Here is a 20,807-nt window from a genome sequence, read left to right on the forward strand (position 1 = left end):
ATGAGAGCATTTCATTGCGTCAAAGTAGGAGGAGGAGTTTGTTCATAAATACCGCCCTCTGCTGGAGTCAAACATACATTTCAATGCATGTTACATCACTTGCTCACCAATGTGTCCTCTGCAGTGAATGGGTACCGTCAGAATGAGAGTCCAAACAGCTAATAAAACATCACAATAATCCACAAATAATCCACACCACTCCAGTCCATCAGTTAATGTCAAGCACAGCGAAAAGCTATGGGATTCTGATCCCATAATAAGCTGTGTGAGAATAATAAACAAATTCATCATTAAGACTTTCCCCATACATCTTGGATGGACTAAGGCTAAGTAAATTTTAAGCAAATTAAAGTTTTTGATGTACTCAAAGAAAAGCTTTAAAAATAAATGAATAAAACTTTAGGTTTAATGTTACAATCACTGGCCAGACAGTTTCGATAAAATTTCGATATCAAAATATCCCCACTTATAACAATGTACTGTAAGAAGGCTAATGCATGCTCTGTGTGTATTATTCTCTCTTCAAGGCCATTTGTGACAGGATGGTGAGGAGTTGATTGATTATGCTGCACATTCCCCTGGTTTGAATGAAGCAGCACACGATGAAATACACAATAGCCTTTTGTCTAATTTGAGTTCTTAATAGTGACCTGTGTGTGTGTAGCTTTCTTTATATTTTTCATGTCTATCTCTCTTTATATATTTACTCAATTCTTAATAATGATTTCTATGTATTCAATATGTTACATTAAACAGATTATTTAATTAGGTCATTCAAATAAACTCATTTAAATTAAGCTATTTTTTTTGCCTCACTTTGTTTTCTGCTTTCTGCTCTTTACTTAGTTCTGCTTGGCTTTTGGTTTGATAAGAGAGTTGGCATGACTGGTTTTAGACAGGCTACTAGAAAAATCAGATGGATATTTAATACAGCAACTGAATCCAACAAAATTAAAGCATGCATGGCAAAATACTTCAAAGCTATCGCAGTAAATAAAAGCATGACTGCCTCAAGTGAAGACAGAACTGTATGATGTTCTTGAGAAGCTGAGCATAGACACAATGCTCAGTCATGAATGTGTAGCTTGAGCAACTGGCAAAGCCGTTCAGCGATAAAACTATCTGAAAAATCATGGTTTCAGTGTCTGTGAGACTTTTGCCATTGAGAGAGAAAGTTGAGAATATCATGTAGTGTATGACGTTCTTGGCTCTGCATGTCACTTGGGACCCATCCATACATCAATGTTTCCCAGGACCGGTATTAAGAAATTACATTTTTCGTCATTATGAGAAGAAAGAAGTGTGTAAAATTAGGACCAATTTTCTTTAATTTCCTGTTAATCCTAAATGTAAAGAGGTGCACTTTAAAATTCTGAATCATATATATCCAACAAAAGAATTTTTAAGAACGAGATTTAATGTTGGGGATTCAAATTTATGTCAAATATGTAAGGTAGAGATAGAAACGGTTGAACACTTGTTTTTTCAATGCAGTTTGGTAAACAAATTTTGCAATGATGCATTGAGATGGATGCAACAAAGAATACCTGTAAGGTTGATACTGTCGTGGGAATTTATTAAATTTGGGCTATTAATAAAGGATAAAAAGGTATCCTATGTAATTAATAATGTGTTGCTTTTGCTGAAATTTTATATACACAAATGTAAATTTTTTCAAAATCCCTCCATAATTAGTGGTTTTTAAGGAGGAGTTTAAAGTATATTTGGAGACCGTGAGAAGGATGAAAAGTCCTAAAGCAGTGTATTTGTACTCCTTATTGGAAGACTTTGATTTTATAAATTGAATATTGTCCAACTCCCCTACTTTATATATTTATTTGTTCATTTAATTTTATTTGTATTTTATTTAAATTTTTTCTTTTTCTTTTAGTTTTATTTTCACCTAGGCTTCAACTTTCCTTGCCTGCTGATGTGAATATGTATATTGTGTTGTAATATTTGTATGTACGCTCAGGTTTGATTGTAAATCTGAAACTTCGAATGACTTTTTTTGTTAAGGTTCAATAAAAAAAAAAAACTTGGGACCCATCCTGGTCTCAACACCATGCCCCCTACTGGACTGGAGCATCAGCTGCCACTAATGCTTTGAGCACTCTGCCACATGTCCTTACTGAAATGACAGTATCATGTTGTGTCATGACCTTGAGTCATTATTGTTTATATGTGGTGTAGTTGTGTGTTGTTTCTTGTGTATGTGTCTGTATTCAAGGTGGGCATTTGCCAAGATAATGCACTGAAGTTGTGGGATTACAATTTTAAGAATCTTAGATCTGTTTATCCTATGTCCTGACATACCATCACCTGATAAATTACAGTGAAATACACTGTAGAATTTATGGTAAAGATGATGACATCAGATAAACAATTTGGTTAAACAAAGTTTATAGCAAGAGGTTCCTGCCAGTTCCTGTTCTCTGTATTATAAGTCAAATACGCCAGATTACTGAGACCTCACCTTTTGTCAGTAATGGCTCTTGGGGCCTCTGCCCCATTCTTTGAATATATATGTTGACTGAATTAGGATTGGTGGAATGGGGCAGGTAACTATACTTCATTTGCATTCTTTATTTAAGGTCGTCTCCCAGGTGCTTTGTCTCAATTTCTAAGCACTGCCCCTAAATGTATTTAAACTACAATGTATCACTCCACTAATTAGACCTTAAAAAACAGCACCACCAAACATAAACAACAGTTAATAAAAACATGCTTCCAGTGGACACAAAATTCTCCTGGTCTTCTCTTCTAAATTTTCAACAGAAGCTAAAATTGGTTTTCACTGATTTCCTGCCCTGTCATAAGGACCACCTCAAACACTCTGCCTCACCATTTTGTGCCACTCCCCAATTGGTCCAGAGAGTTTTTTTTGTAAATGATTTTTGGATTATGACTTGGATTATGTTTGCCATCAACTTGTAAATATTTGTCAAATAAGTAAAGTAGGGGTGTGATGCAGGTTATTTTGTGAATATATCTTTGTCACTGTTTTTTTTTTTTTTTGTATTCCCTTTTATTTCCCTTTCTTTCCAGTTAATGTAGAGTAGTTTGTTATTTTGGCTGTGTCCGCTGAAGTTGATCCCCTATCTCTCCGCTGTGAAGACTCATTTTCTCCTGTCACAGCTAGCCCTAGAGGTCGTAACAGTTGAGTTTTGACTCATTCAGTGTGTCTGGTGGTCTTTGGTCCTTCTTGGAGGGAAATGGTATCTCTGAGGATTTCCAGTCAGTATTTAGACCATATCATAGTACTGAGACTGCTCTCATCAGAGTTACAAATGACCTGCTCTTATAATCTGATCATGGTTGTATTTCTCTATTAGTGCTACTGGATCTTAGCGCTGCATTTGACACTATCGACCACAACATCCTTTTAAGTAGACAGACTACAGAATTATGTTGGCATTAGTGGAATTGCATTAGCATGGCTCAAATCTTACTTATCTGACCGTCATCAATTTGTAGCAGTAAATGATGAGATATCATATCGATCACAAGTACAGTATGGAGTGCCAAAAGGCTCAGTACTAGGACCATTGCTTTTCACACTTTACATGTTACCCTTGAGAGATATCCTTAAGAAACATGGTGTTAGCTTTCACTGTTATGCTGATTATACTCTTAACTCTATATTTCTTTGCAGCCCAATGAAACATACAAATTTGCAAAACTAACGGAATTCATAGTTGATATAAAAAACTGGATGACCAACTGCTAAATTCTGGAAAAACAGAGGTTTTAATTATTGGTCCAAAAACTTCTGCATGTAATAACCTAAAATACTGTCTAAGACTTAATGGCTGCTCTGTCAATTCTTCATCATCATTTAGGAACCTAGGTGTGCTATTTGATATCAATCTTTCCTTTGAAAACCATGTTTCTAGCATTTGTAAAACCACATTTTTCCATCTTAAAAATATATCTACATTATGACCTGTGCTTTCAATGTCAAATGCAGAAATGTTAATCCATGCGTTTATGACCTCAAGGTTAGATTACTGTAATGCTTTATTGGGAGGTTGTTCTGCACACTTAATAAACGAATACCAGCTGGTACAAAATGCAGCAGCTAAAGTTCTTACTAGAACCAGGAAGTACGAGCATATTTGCCCGGTTCTGTCAACTCTGCACTGTCTCCCTATTGAACAACGAATACATTTTAAAATCTTTCTAATTACTTATAAAGCCCTGAATGGTTTATCCTCAATATTTGAGTGAGCTCATATTGCATTATAGTCCTTCACATCCACTGCGGTCTCAAAACTCTGGCCATTTGATAATACCTGGAATATCAAAATCAACTGCGGGCGGCAGATCCTTTTCCTATTTAGCACCCAAACTCTGGAACAATCTACCCAGCACTGGAGGCAGACACACTCTGTCAGTTTAAATCTATGTTAAAGACCCATCTCTTTAACCTGGCATACACATAATACACTATCACATTTCTATAATTCAAATCCGTTAAAGGATTGTCAGGCTGCATTTATTAGGTCAGCTGGAACGGGGAACACTTCTCATATCCTCGATGCACTCACTACATCATAAGAAGAATGGCATCTATGCTAAAATTAGTCTCTTTCATTCTTATTCCGAGGTCACCGTAGCCACCAGATCCAGTCCATATCCAGATCAGATGGTCGATCAGCACCTAGAGACGACCTCCACATCCCTGAATGTCAGCGGAGACCATGTCAACTAGATGAGCCCCAGAGACAGATCCCCTGCGAAGACCTCCTCACCTCGACGACCATCGGCACAAGACCACGGGAAACAGACAAGTTCTCTGCATCTGTGCTGCAGCCTGGAATTAAACCACACCATGCTGGTTTCGTCTGGCCAGAGGAGAACTGACCCCCCCGACTGAGCCTAGTGTCTCTCAAGGTTTTTTCTCCATTTCTGTCACCGATGGAGTTTTGGTTCCTTGCCACTTTCGCCTTTGCTTAGTTGGGGACGCTTGACTGATTGCACAGATGCTATTGGAAGAGAGCCGAACTAGATGATAACATCACTGAATCATCAATGAACTGACTTTAGCTGGAAAAATGACTCTGTTATTGTCTTATTGCATCATTGACAAACTATTTTCCTGTTTGACTCTGTAAAGCTGCTTTGACACAACCAGTAAAGCGCTATACAAATAAAGGTGACTTGACTTGTCTTGACTTGACTGTGGAAACATAGCAAAGGTGTGTGCTACTGGAAGCCTTTAAGGGCGCTTTGTGTGTCTTTATCTTGTCTCTCTGAGGTTTGTTGCCATTAGCTACTGTTGTTAGCCTTAACTTGTGGCATATGTGTTAAAGGGTCCTATTATGCTTTTTTATACTTTTTTTTAATTTTCAGCTTTAGTGTGGTATGTTTGTGCATGAAAAACCAGCAAATATTCAAAGCACAAAGTCCACTCCAAACGGAGGTGTTCTCTATATCAGACAAGGTTAACTTACTGTCACATACACCCCGACCTCAGTTTATTCAAGGTATTCCGGTTCCAAAACCACACCTGGGTATTCAAGTTTATTCATCCCGGAGTATTCTCACAATGAACACACAAGACATTCTCAACAGAATGGCAAATACAAGGAGACATCATGGAAACAGATGCTAAGAAGAAGTGTGCCATAGTGTGTTAAACTGTTCATAATGGTGAACAAGAATTATATTATATTATATACAACTCATGGTTTCTCAAATGCCTTGACTGCATTCCTAAGTTTTCTTCCAGGAATGTACACAACTCAATATCCCTCATTTAAATAAATACATACAGTATACAAAAAAAAAAAAAGAGGGGGCGAGGCCTGGTAGAGGCATGTTAGTATTTTGTTGCCACCACCAACAAAAGATGTTCCACATAACAAATATAATGATACACACATCAAACTCATCTTACTACACTTGCAGACATAACTGACAGGTTATGTTTAAACTTTGAGTCTTTTTGCTATAACCTTGTGTGTGTTTGACAGAAAAAAGTAGAAATCAGTCAAAGTAAATCAGAAGTTTAAACCATCTTAAATCTTGACCCTGTACCAACAGCATTTTTTAAAAGAAGTTTAACAATGTTTGATAGATTATTCCTAATAAATAAAAAATTGTTTCCTGGAGACAGGCATTTTCCCTAATGTTTTTAAATGTGCTGTTGTGAAGCCACTTAAAAAAAAAAAAAAAAAAAAAAAAACCATGGTGTTCTAACCTGGATTGTTCTCTGTTCTATTTAATATAACTGCTTTGGGCAGCATAATCAGAAAATGACATCATCAGACGAGGTCATAATACAGAAACAGCACTATTAAAGGTCATAAAATAAAAACTTTAACACTCTTGAACATAATATCATCATAAAAAAACTATAAAAACTTTTATACAAAGATAAATCTGAAATGTATTCTGTTAAAACAGACTATAAAAGAACTTGTAGGGTCTCTGGTGCTAATATTTTAAATTGGGTTCAAAAAACTATATTAACATAAAGGAATCTTTTTTTGTAGTTATGTATACTGGTTGCCTAAGGGTATCTCAAAGACCATACTAATGAAACAAAACATGGTGTTCTACAAGGATCCTGGTTACCAGCCCAAAGAATTGTTTTAAGGTTATGCTCCAAAATATACATGCTATGTGCTCCAACAATAGCCATTATGCTCCAAAATTTGGAATTGTCTACCAATTGAAGTAAAAGAGGCTACCAGCATTCATATTTTAAAAAGTGGGTCATCTTTTTAAAGTTGCTTATCAGTATAACGGTGTGAAGTTGTGTGTAAGTCATTATTATGTTTTATTCTCTTTTCATGTATGAGGTCCTGGGTGAGGCAGTCGTGGCCTAATGGCTAGAGAGTCAGACTTCCAAAGGTTGCGTGCAGGTTTGAGTCTCAGGTCCGGCAGGAATTGTCAGTGCGGGAGTGAATAACCAATCGCTGTCTACCACCCTCAATACCAGACTGAGGTGAGACCCTTGAACAAGGCACCGAACCCCCAACTGCTCCCCGGGCGCTGCAGCAATATGGCTGCCCTCTGCTCATAGTGTGTGTGTGTGTGTGTGTGTGTGTGTGTGTGTGTGTGTGTGCACTTGGATGGGTTAAATGCAGAGCACGAATACTTGGCCACACGTCACTTTCATTTTATCTTCTGATTCTTTTATCATTGCTTTACTATTTTAAATTGGCACTGAGGTCAATGTGCTTTATTTTAAATTTTGAACCTTTTATAGTTGTTTGATTTTGATTGTATTTGATTTTACGCTTGTGGAGCACTTTGAGTTGCATTTTATGAATGAAAAGTGCTATACAAATAAATGTTCATTATCATTATCATTATTATTATTAAACTCACAAGGCTTTTTAGACACGTAAAAAGAATAAACTTGTCATGATGCTGAAGAACTGCGAAGTCAGAGATGATCATCAAAAACAAAACAGAGGTTTTCTACAATGTTGCCATAGTAACTGAGGCAGGGCATTCAAAGAGACACAAGAAAACAGCATGTTTTTGCTTCCAGCCAAAAATTAGCTTTTACAGCGAGGAATAATAAATGATCTGTGTATTTTGAACTGATAGACACTCTTGGAGATACCTGAGACCATCTTGTAATATTAAACACACACACACACACACACACACACACACACACACACACACACACACACACACACACACACACACACACACACACAACGGATTGTGTCAAAGCAACTGAACAACATTAATTAGGAAAACAGTGTGTCAATAATGCAAAATGCCAGTTAAATGCAGTTAAAGGCAGTTAAAACCCACAAAACAAGCACTCTATATTAATAAAAGTACGCAAATTTGACAGATCTTCATATTTAATTATATGTATAAGTATTTGCGGTTTGGTTTGCTAGTGTAATATAAAATCTTACACTAATTATTAACAGGGGATTTAAAAATTTTTTTTATTGAACGCAGAACAAATAACAAACAGAGCACAGCATAAGACAGTCAGTGTAATATAAAATGTGACATTAATTAGTAACAGGGGATTTAAAAATAATATCATAATATTTTAAACATGTTAATGACTTTTTTTTATCAATTTCAATGAAGATATAAAACAATCAAATTCAACTAAAAATACTTTAAATATTGGGGATGAGTTTAAATATTTTTGTTAATGTATATAAAATTTTGCCAGCAATATGAATAAATAAACAATGTATTCAAGACCTTTGTTAACATTATTTTTATAGTACAAAATAATATCCTTTAAAGAAAAACAGTATTTATCCTTTACAAGAGAAAAAATGAAATCTGCCAATTCCTTCCAAAACATTTGGGTAATTTTACAATCAAAAAACAAATGTGTTAACACCTATTTCTCATTTTTACAAAAATAACATAAATCATAAATATCAGAGAAACAGTGAATCGTTGTGCTCTGACGACATTTCCTGTCTAACCCGGAATCACTTCAAACTCAACAGAAGCCTCCAGTTAGCTTATCCCGTTTTAGCCTTATTATTTTATTTTGTTAATCAAATAAAAGCATAAAATATCAAGTTATATTTGCATTTGGTCAGAGTCAGAGCGCAGAGATATTCATTCTAAAGGTAAACATACATCGCCTGGATGATCGGTTTTAATGTAAATATGTTTTGGCGGTGTCACGGTTTGTTGACAGTAATTGTCGCTGCTAGAGCACATAAAGCAATGTAATTATAATAATATCCATCTAATATAGAGTTACACGGTATGTTGGAGTGTAGTGTTGCACTAGTTTTAGCACATGTATTAGTAGTGTTTGTTATCGCTCTCCTCTGTTTACAGTATTCATGATTCATCGGCTCTCTGAGTGTTGAACAGCTGATCTGGAGATCATGGAGAAAGGTACGACAGCAGCGCGTGCTGAATAAGAACAACATATTAGTTTTTATCTTAAAAAAGATTTTTGGTAGCAGCTTTCACACAAAGGGGGTGTTTTCTGTGAGCTACGCTATGGATGAATGGACGGGGTGTTTAGAGTAAATGATATGTTAAGAGTTATGGTGTGTTCTGATGTGTTCAGATGTGAAGGCAGGCGTCCCCTCAGCCGCGGCTGCAGAAGCGTCGCTCGGACCTGTGCTGACACAGAGCCGATCCGAGGACGAGGAGTCCACTGCTGTGAAGAGAACAGCCGCTCAGGCCTTCAGCGGACCTGGAATGATCCCCAAGCGCAGAAGCTCCTCCAGGTGAAGAGTGGTTAGCATAGCAGCCCTCTGGTTCACTGTGCTACTTCACATTAGGGCTGTGCAAAAAATCGAATGTGATTTTCATGCGCATCTCCTCAGTAAAGGCGCTCCTGTGATTAGTAGTATATCTCCAGCACATGCGTTCAGATCAGGGTTGCCAGGTTTTCACAACAAATCCTGCCCAGTTGCTTCTCAAAACTAGTCCAAAACTAGTTTCCAGGAGGTTCCCCCGATAAAAATTGTATCCCGGGGTTAAAATATACGTTTTTTGGCAGGGTTGCCTTGGTAAAATTCACATTTTAGGGGCTAAATATCACGTTATTGGTATTGGGGTCGCTTCAAACCCGCGGACATGAAAAAACAAATGACTTGGCAACACTGGTTCAGGCAGCGGTTTACTACACAGAGACGTAGTCCACCGACAATCTACACAAATTCGACAAAGAATCGCCTGGGATTCTTTGAAAGGGATTTTGTGTAGATTGTTGAATCATACGGCTTTGTGTAGTAAATGCCACCTGAACCAGTGTTGCCAAGTCTGCGGTTGTTTTTCATGTCCGCGTGTTGAAGCGACCCCAATACCAGTAACGTGATATTTAGCCCCTAAAATGTGAATATTACCAAGGCAACCCTGCCAAAAAAACGTATATTTTAACCCCGGGATGCAGTTTTTATCAGGGAACCTCCTGGAAACGCGATTGGGCTAGTTTTGGACTAGTTTTGAGAAGCAGCTGGGCAGGATTTGTTGTGAAAACCTGGCAACCCTGATCTTAACGCATGTGCTGGAGATATACAACTAATTACAGGAGCGTCTTTACTGAGGAGATGCGCATGAAAATCGCATTCGATTTTTTGCACAGCCCTACTTCACATTTGTCTAAAAAGTGTCAAATCGTCACATTTTAGATCAATAAAGAGAAAGAAGTTTGATGATGAACTGGTTGAGAGTAGCCTTGCGAAATCTACCAGTCGGGTCAAAGGTCAGCCAGTCATTGAACCAATCAGATGCCCCGGCAGTGACCTCGCAATCAGTGACAAAAAGAAGGTAATGAAGGCTTCGGATTTTATTTCACAGATCTTTGGTATGTTTGATTGTGGTGAATCTTACCTATTATTTTCTGGTCAAGCAGAAATATTAAAATAATAATTAAATAAAGAATAAGCGTATTAGAATGACTTCTGACGAATTGGGTGAAAATTCACCTTTGCCATTACAAGAATAGACTACATTTTAAAATACATTCAAATGATATTTCAAAATACTACTGTAGTTTTGACCAAATAAATGCAGTCTTGATGAGCATTAGTGACTTCTTTCAAAAACATTGAAAAAAAAGCTAATTTTAAGCAACAAATTGTCTGCATAGCTGAAATAATGTCTTGTCACTTTCCGCTTTTAATATAATAGAGTCATTTTTAGCCCTTAAATATTTCTTATTATTTTATTTGTTTTTTTTATTGTTGTATTTACTTTTTAATTATTTTCTTTAATTATGTAGGTGCAATGCAGTCATTACGTTTACATAAAAGGATGGTGTGTTTTTCTTAGTGCTGTCAAATGATAAATCACGATTAATCACATCCAAAATAAAAGTTTTGTTTACATAATATATGCGTGTATGCTGTGTATATTGTTTTATGTAAATATAATTACAAACACACTGCATGTATACTGTATTTTAAGTAAAAATATGTTATGTTTATATATTAAATATATTTATATATAATATAAATTATAAGAATATAAATATATAAATGTATATACATGTAAATATTTTCAAAATACAGATCACTGTATATGTATTGTATTTATATATATGATAATAAATATACACAGTACACAGGTACATATAGTATGTAAACAAAAACTTTTATTTTGGATGCGATTAATCGCGATTAATCATTTGACAGCACTAGTTTTTCTGTGTTCGTAGGGAATCTACGGGTTCTGAGTGTCTGTCACATATTTGCATTGTTTTCATTGAATTAGCTTTTTAGTATGTGTTTTATTGTTTTAAAGTAAACTTTGCAAGAGGAATTTTACTGATATGTAACGTCTGTATTTTAAGTAAACATTCTTTTACATTCTGTTGATCTGCCAATCTCTGAACCGTAGGGTTTAAAGTCTGCCAACTCTTTTACGCATCCTCTCACCATGGTGCTCGCTCCTTCATCAATGACCAAACGAATGAAGAAGAACAAGCAGCCGTTACAGATCACCAAAGACCTGGGCCGTTGGAAACCCACTGATGACCTGCTGCTCATCAATGCCGTTTTACAGGTCGGCTGTCAGAATTGGCTGAATTCTTTAGAGAAGTGCTGCTGAGATGAATTGAACTGGAGCACATGTACTTTCTGTTCAGACCACAGATCTCACGTCAGTTCATCTGGGGGTGAAATTCAGCTGTCGCTTCACACTGCGGGAGATTCAGGAACGTGCTCGACGCTATCATGACTTATTGCTTTGAGTTTCTGACCAAATTATCCTCCTTATTTAGTTATAGCTCCTGTTTTAAGCTGTTAGGAAAGTGAAATAAAAAAATAAAAACTGTCATTACCCTCATTGCTTCTACATAACACCGATGAACAACATTTCTAGAATGTATGCCACGTTCATTGCATAATAGTATCATTAACGTTATACCTCTTGCCCTGCATACCAAGTCACCAGGGACTAATCTACAGCTGATTCATTCATTCAGCTCACCAGTTACAATTTACAATATTATTTTGACAGTGCTCAGACATCCCAAAGCACATCTGCATTTGTTTTGACAGTGCTGAGACGTCCCAAAGCACATCTGCATTTCAAGCTTCAGTTCCCTATCTACTTCTTAATTAGTTACCTCTCTTTAACCATTCTGCCGAATTCTGAAAAGACAAACACTTTAATAATTGATCATGTTCCATTGTCAGTTATGCTCAAACGGTCCGCCAATATGCAATTATGTCTTTTAAACAAGTCTTAGAATATCTAAGCAAATTTTGATTCCATGAACCTCATGAGACTCTTAGCTACAGTTGTTGCCTTATTCATATGTTTTGCGAAAAGAAAAAAAAAAGTATTATAATACAATTACAGAACAGAACCAAGAAGAACTTGATATCTGAAATATAAATGTGTGTGTTTTAACAGATTTATGCTTTTAAATTGATTAATATTTAAGTGAAAACAGTCCTTTTCACTGTTACCTTAGCATAGGATCTGAGTGTGTATTTTCTGAGGGTTTGTCTGTTCCTCAGGTTGGCGTGGCAGTCCATGAGACAGCTTCATCCAGAGGCCATCGCTGCTATCCAGAGTAAAGCTCTCTTCAGTCAGGCAGAGGAAGCCCTGCTCGCTAAGATCACCTCAGTGAGACATTCATTCTCAAATGAGATCAGCATTTTGATGACGTGTTACAATGAATGCTTTCTAGGTTTTATAGTTGCTGTTGTTCTTTTAAATGTAATCGCTGTACACTGATCCTTGCTTCATGTTTGTGAGTAGAGCAGTCAGCCTAAGCTGGAGGTTTTTCAAGATTTGCTGAACAAGCACCCGAATGTGTTTTACCCATCACGCACTGCTAAGAATCTGATGGTCCACTGGCAGCTGCTCAAGCAGTACTATCTGCTGGAGGATCAGAGCGGTGAGATGCTGTCATACGTCACTACAGTCTGCTGCTCCTGCATGTGTTGATCGCCCTCATTTTCACAACTCCTCTGATGTGTTTCTAGTTCAACCTCTGCCTAAAGGAGAGCAAGTGCTGAACTTCTCTGACGCCGAGCAGGTGGTCGATGATGCCAAACTCAAGTAAGGAAACTGTATTTTCATCTTACCCAACACTACAATATCACGTGTTATTAGTAAATTGATACAATTTATATACTGTACAATAACACTTAGTCCTGCAGTGTGACTAAAGAACTGTAAATATGTATTTTATTTATATGAGATTTTATACAACAAAAAAGCAGATCAAATTGAAATCTCACATACAGAATGAACCACGGAAACAACAGCCGAAAAATATCTCACACACACAAACGCACCATAACACTCACCCTTCCTGCCCGAACACACACCAGATAAAATAAAAATTATACACCTAATACAAAACCATTCATGAACCTAAAACACTCCTTAAAACACTGAACATGAGGTGATTGTAAGAGGAAACTGAAGGGTCAGTTTATCTTTTGTACTAAAATGTAACCTATGTATCACTTAAATGACAAATGAACTTTTAAAAGTGAATTCAAGTTTAATATTTTTAGTCATGTCGCAGCACACTGTTTAAAATGCCACTCACTATGTGTACAGGCAGACAAAAACTGCATACATGCATACATTACTATTAGCATCGACAGTAAGCAGTACACAATTTTAGTTTAATTTTGGTTACTTCCACATTTTGCTATAAGTTTGATTGCATAATTGCTGTTAATAGTGTTAATCGTCTGTTTGTTTCACCACTGTTATAGTGTTAATCGTCTTAATGTTTGTTTCCAAACCCGTGAGGCCGTTCTTTTATTGATTTTTAGATTTAGGTGTCCGAAGCATTTCTGCCATATGCACATAAACTGACAGTCATCACTGATAAGCTACTACTAAATATTGTAGAAACTTAATTTTCTGTAAAGTTGCTTTGCAATGATTTGTATCGTAAAAAATCGAAATAAAAAAAAAACATAAACCAAAACAAATTGAATTAAAACCCACCAAATTGTCAAACCAAGCAATATTATAACTCACAAACTAGCCAAATCTCTCTCTCTCTCTCTATATATAACATTAGCACAGAATCTCTCTCTCTCAGACGCGCTCTCTGAATCACGCATCTCATCAGCTCCTCTCTCGGACGCGTCTCAGGAAACGGTCTCTCTCTCTCTCTCTCTCTCTCTATATATATTATATTTGGTATATATTAACAGCTTAAGTCATACCATGATTATGTGTGTGATTTTTCAAGTGGTTTTTGGATTATTGCAGAAACTAAGCTCTGTGACCAACAAAAATGTAATAATCAAACTGTATACCATGGTCATATGACTTCAGCATCACCACTGTTAAGCTTCTGGAAACTCTTTCAGAAACTATTATGAACACAGCAAGGCTGTAAATTGAAAGCGTGATTTACAATAGAGCACTATTATGAACACAGCAAGGCTGTAAATTGCACAAGTGATTGATGAGTTTTCCTTCTCGCCCAGATGACATTTAACGTTTGGCAACTTGTCAGCAACCACATTTTTTTAAGACAAATAAAAGCTTCATAACAATAATGAGTGTGGGGTATTATGGATGTAAATAAAACTTTAAAATAAAACGAGAAAATATAAACAACATGCTTTAACCACAGCATTTAAACAAAAAATCATAAAAAAAACAAAAACCTCACTGACTTAAAAAAACCTTCACGACGATGGAACCAGAAGCACTAAAATACCGTTTTCAGGTTCCAGCCTACAAAAATACGTCATCCCTGCAGCACTCTGTTCTCATTCTTAATGTGTGGACTCTTTGGCCCCCTTGCAGCCTTTTGTGGTAATTATGTATAATGAATGACTCTGATGACTTTCTGGTTCTGATCATTTATCATTTTTTTTTTTATCAGGGACAGCAGGGATGAAGTCTTAGAGCATGGTGAGTTATTTCATACAGCCTCTTGTTGTTTTAAATGTGCTTAGATATAATCATTTCAGTACTCTTTCCTGTGTTTATGAACTTTACTGCATTTCTTGTAGAGCTGATGATTGCAGATAGACATCAGAAGCGTGAGATCAGACAGCTGGAGCAGGAGCTTCCTCGCTGGCAGGTGTTAGTGGACAGCATCACAGGTCAGATTTATTCCACTGTCTTTTTGTATAGTTACCTGAATAGTGTGATTGCTGAGTGTGATTGTGTGATATGATTATCACAGGCATGAATTCACCAGACTTTGATAATCAGACGCTGGCAGCTCTACGTGGACGGATGGTCAGATATCTGATGAGATCTAGAGAGGTCAGTGGCCGTTTAATGTCATGCATGCACAGGAACATCTCTCACTTTGGTATCTATGAAATAAACACATTATGTACTTAAAGGCTGTTTGAATAACTTTGTGTATATGAATGACATCCTTTTAGCCATTGTGGCAAGAAAGTGAACAAAATATTGGTTGCACTTTATTTTACAGTATGTGAACTTATGATGTACTTACCCAAGAAAGTACTGAGTAATAGAAGGCAACTGCGTGGACTCAACATGGGTTAAGGTTCTGGTTTAGTATATAGTTATTACCCAGGTATTGGGATTACTATAGTAAAGTACATAGTGTGTATATGCAGATCAGGACTGTAAAATAAAGTGCTACCAAAATATCTTCTGCTTCTGCTGTACAGGCTTTTCTCAGAACTAAATTGTGATCCATCTGTTGTTTTAATGACCAGCAGACTTGTTTGTGAAATGCTTCACTTGCAATGTGTGTGTGCTATTTAAAAAGAAAGTAAAGTTGCTTGTTTTGATATTTAGTTATCTAATACAGTTTGTGGTACATATGTTTCTAAAGGAATAGTTCAACCACAGATGACAGATAACAAACTCCTTTGAACGGTTTCAGATCACACTGGGACGAGCTACCAAAGACAAGCAGATAGATGTAGATCTGTCTTTGGAGGGGCCTGCTTGGAAGATCTCCAGGAAGCAAGGTTGGGCGGTTGAACAGCATTAGTCCTGATTTGCACCACTAAACTTTATTATAACATAGAGAAGGCAATGAGTATTTTTTGCAGCAGCAGCAGCAGCATTGAGCCTTGTAACCGGTAAAAAACATGTCCGTGAAGCATGTGAGCCAGAAATGCTTAAATGGGTTTAGATTCAGTCCATTCAAATGAAGCATGGCTCTTCAGCAGTACTTCCTGTTTGCAATTTTGAAGTCTGCTTATTGGATCAATAAAGGGTACACGGTGTATTCAGTGACCCAGCATTCATTTATGCAAAGTTTACGGACCTTCTGGCTAAATCAGATGGTGCAAGCACTTCAAGTACAAGCTAACTAGTTGTTACTAGGCCACTAGCAAGTAAGATACACGCCTGATCCAACACTGCATCAGATTTCATTATAAACTTTTGATGCTTTGAATTATCACCAGGACTTTTGAGCAGCATTGTATAAACAGGATGCAATTTTAAATGATATAAATTTGTTTTTTTAAACTCCAGGGATCATTAAACTGAAAAATAATGGAGATTTCTTCATCGCTAATGAAGGCCGAAGACCCATTTACATTGATGGACGACCAGTTTTATCTGGAAACAAGTGGAAACTCAACAACAATTCTGTGATGGAGGTATGGACATGCTTGCATTTGAGTCAAAATCACTTTGGAAAAATGACAGCCGTCAAAAAATAATGATTTACCTAATTTATTTTCATATGGTATATAGATAAATAACTATGTATATCTAAACCTTATCAATATATAACATTTACCAAATGTACGACCATTTTATGAAATTAATTTTTTTTTGGTTGTTGTTTTTTTAAGATCATGTATTGCATGACAAATACATAAAACAAATTGTTCTTCCAAAAAAATCTATAAATTGAATTGGCATAGAACTGTCAGCTTGTTATTCACACACTATCACATTTTGCCTGAGAATATAACACTGACATTTCATAACTAGGGATGTAGCATGTCTATTTTTTGTTTTTATGTTATGCCCGGCTGTAATATATTTTGTCAGCTATAAATATTTTGTTAGCTCTTTGTGTATAATCTCTGTATTTTTTTTTTTTTTTTTTTTTTTTTTTTTTTTAATCTGTCATGACTGAAAAAACATGGAAATTCATTTGTCAAAGGGGTAGGAATACTGGTATTTATTTATTGCCTCTTATTCATTTTTGCATTCAGTTCCAGAATATTTATTGCATCAATTCCTAAATATCAGATGACGGTTTCTATCATACTGTCCTCTATGTGCAGACAATTTGTCAGCTGGTATAATGATCAATCACCAAATAATAGGGATTTACTTTAAATTCAGTTTTTGTGGTGGAGGCCAGTAGTATCATTTAGCAGCTGAATCACATCAAGATTTCTCAACAGAAAAATGAGATCTGATCTCAGCATCATTCAGTCCATCTGGAATGACACGAAGAAACAGAACAAACTGAGACAGACTGAATCCAGAAGAACTGTGGCAAGGTCTCCAAGATGCTTCAAGAAACCTTCCTGCAAAGCTACCTGAGAAACTATGCACAGGTGCACCGAGGGCAAAAGCTGCTTTAAACGCAAAGGATGCTCACACCAAATGTTGATTTAATTTAGTTAATAGAAGTTAATTGATAAAGAAAATCTATTTATTATGTTATTTTTGACAGCATCTTCATTTTACAGCATTTTTACACAAGTGCCTAAAACTTTTTACAGTACTGTAGCTTTGCAGTAGTTCTCTTGAAGCATCATGGAGACATTGCCACAGTTCTTCTGGATTTAGTCTGTCTCAGTTTGTTCTGTTTCTTCATGTTCTCTCAGACAGACTGATGATGATCAGATCTGATCTCTGTGTGGAGCACTGGCAGCTGTCAGACAGATGGATTATTACAATTAATGGCAAAATGAATGGTTGGAAATGTAAACTGGTATTTCCTACTGACACACTACAGCAAAAGATAGAAATAACTGACTTAAGGCTGATTTATACTTTTGCGTCGGTCAGTTTTCATTTATGCTTCTGCGTCGTTGTCCACGGACAACTACTGATGTATAATGCTATGTAGAGTGCACATTATAAACATAAAACCAAACTCAAGTACACAGCGCTTGCGGTCCGTGTGTAGAATTGACACGCTGTTAGATTTTTGTAGAGGTGCACATCAGGCTACGGCGCAGGGTGTGCGTCTATGCGTAGGATACGGTGTAGGTCCGACGCAGAAGTATAAATCAGCCTTTAAAACCATTTTTTAGCTTGTGACCACCACTGTAAGAGGTAAATGAACACAACAAAGACATATCTTGAAATTTCAGGAGTTCTGGAATTAATCAGCCCCACAATATAGTGCACATGTAAATATCTGACAGCTGCCAAGTCAGTCAGACTTTGTGCCAAATCCAGTCGCTTACCAAGGTTGTTATAGTCATGGGGTTTTGATTTGGTTTTGATATATTTTGTTTTTTTATTTCAAATTATTTAGTTTCATTAAAGGGTTCATGAACTGCCTTTTTTATTATTTTTGTACTGTCCCCTGAGGTCCACTTATAATGTTATCAAATTTTTAAATCAAAAATCATCATAATTCAGAAATAGGCTAGTTTCTGTCCTGTATTGACCCCCTCATCACAATGCTCTGTTTGAAAAGTTTGGCAGATTGTAAATGTCAGAATGGATGATATGATGGATGAATAGATGGATGCTGCTGTGATTTAGGTTAAAAACACATAAATACTCAGTACATATCAAACGATCTGTAATAATAGACAATGCAATAATGGTCACTTAATAAAAAGAGTTACTCCTGTGTGCTGCGAAATTAGTCTGATCCAATATTCAGAACAGCATCATCTTTTAGTTTCAGACTTTCTGAAAATCATGCATCGAATTGTGCCTTGTTTGTAAACGAATCCGCGGCGAAATGAAGTGAACAAAGGACCAAGTTTTTACTGACCCAATCAGGATCTTCATTAAAAATAAAGTTAATTTAAACAGGCAGTGATGTAGAAGCAGGCGTTGATCATCTTCTGTGGAGGCGGGGTTTACCAACTCTATTATGTCATAAAGTGTAACATTCCACAATCTGTTGTTATGCAGACTGGCTTCATTATAAGATGTTTTTAGACTAACGAGAAAGTTTAGAGTTCTGAAACCTACAGGATGTTTTTTCTAGTATGATGACCTCTTATATGTAAAAAAAAAAATCAAGGGAATTTTGATTTCTCAGTTCATGACCCCTTTAAAATAACACGGCTGTAGAGAGGATGGTATTGTTTAATTGTTAAAATGTTATCGCACTCTTACTTTAAAATTAACATACTGAAGATAGCTGTTTAGTGGATTTTTTTTAATAGTATTATTGTTTTTTTATAATAATAAATAATCAATAAAATTTACTGTTACATAAAATGTCAATGTTGTACCTTACCCTTTATCCTAATAATGTTATTGCATATAACATGCTCAACTGTTGTATACAGAGTGATTCTCTGAAGGAATGAAAAGCTAGGTAATAAAGCACATCTGTGTTTGTTTTGTCCAGATTGCAGGTCTTCGCTTCGTGTTTCTGATCAATCAGGAGTTGATTTCTCTCATTAAAGCTGAAGCTGCTAAGATGAACCAGGCATGATGCTGACTCATCTGTTCACGAGCTGTCAAACACCATTCAGTCTGACACAGCAGCAAGACAGGAGCTGTACTGTCCCATCTTTATCTCTAAGCAGAGTCATACACAGAAGACCTTTCAGCACGAGGTGATAGAGGCCCTCAAAGCAACAGCTGAGCCGGGGTCTGGAGCTCAGATTGAAGGAAAATCATTTGGAAATGAATTGGACATTTTATATGCCTGTTATTTAAGCCACATTTGGACAGAAAGAACTGACTGTTTGTGAGCTTTGTGTGTGTGTGTGTAGATTTGCTTTTTTTATTTTATTTTATTTTTTTTTATTATTAATTTGTATAAGAGAAACTGTTAGTTTTGTTGACTTGTACATTTATTGTTTGTTTATACTTCAAACCCAGTGACCTTGTATTGTCGAAGCAAAGACAGTATGCTAATATTCTGCCATGACAGAAATAGTGTAAATATATTCATAAAGACTGATTAAAACAGAAAAAAAGCCATGTTTGCTGCAAATTAGTTTGTTAGTTTTAGGTCAAATGATTTACAAAAGCAGAAGTCCAATAAAGGACACCCAACTGACATCAGCAGTTGAAGCCGACTGACCACTCTAAAATCAACAATCAGATAAGACTTGATTGATTTAAATATTGGGAGAAAGGTTAATGAATGTATGTATATTATATAAATATATAAGCTCAAGGCGTGCTCTGCTTCAGCGAGAACTTCAGTTTAGTCACAGTAAGATATCAGCTCTTCTAGCAATTTATAGATTTGGCAAATCGGCAGTGTTTAGAATTCAAAGCAACACAGTTTGTGTGTGTGTTTGTCTTGTAAGTGGTGCAGAATCGAAATTCATTGCGTTGAGTTTGTTTTTGTATGTGGCATCTGACTATTTTTTTAGCCTACTGTCAAGTCACCTTTATTTATACAGATTGTGTCAAAGCAACTGTACAGCATAAAATAGGAAAATAGTGTCAATAATGCAAAAAGGCAGTTCATCATTGAATTCAGTGATGTCATCATTCAGCTCAGTTCAGTTTAAATAGTATCTTTGCAATCTAGTCAATGATATCGCTGTAAATGAAGTGTCCCCAGCTAAGCAAGCCAGAGGCGACAGCGGCAAGGAACCAAAACTCCATCGGTGACAGAATGGAGAAAAAAACCTTGGGAGAAACCAAACTCAGTCCAGTTCTCCTCTGATTCTCCTCTGACCAGATGATACCAGCAGTTCAATTCCAGGCTGCAGCAAAGTCTCATTTTGCAGATGGACCATGAGGTAGCAGCCAAAGCTAAACATGTGGAGTCTGAA

At 36.4% G+C, this 20,807-nt stretch overlaps 1 protein-coding gene across 1 annotated transcript; it reads left to right on the forward strand.

Annotated features, from left to right (window-relative positions):
* The first annotated feature begins 9,024 nt into the window (after nt 1-9,024).
* Nucleotides 9,025-19,998, forward strand: LOC109054303 (microspherule protein 1). Its single transcript, XM_042765935.1, has 13 exons — nt 9,025-9,197; nt 10,104-10,242; nt 11,314-11,478; nt 11,561-11,635; nt 12,400-12,549; nt 12,685-12,823; nt 12,912-12,987; nt 14,792-14,820; nt 14,922-15,014; nt 15,098-15,180; nt 15,779-15,866; nt 16,381-16,508; nt 19,418-19,998. Exons 1-13 carry the CDS (start codon nt 9,025-9,027, stop codon nt 19,502-19,504), a joined length of 1,425 nt encoding a protein of 474 aa, XP_042621869.1. The 3' UTR covers nt 19,505-19,998.
* Nucleotides 19,999-20,807: the final 809 nt, after the last annotated feature.

The sequence above is a fragment of the Cyprinus carpio genome, chromosome A11 (assembly GCF_018340385.1).
Source record: "Cyprinus carpio isolate SPL01 chromosome A11, ASM1834038v1, whole genome shotgun sequence".
NCBI lineage: Eukaryota > Metazoa > Chordata > Actinopteri > Cypriniformes > Cyprinidae > Cyprinus > Cyprinus carpio.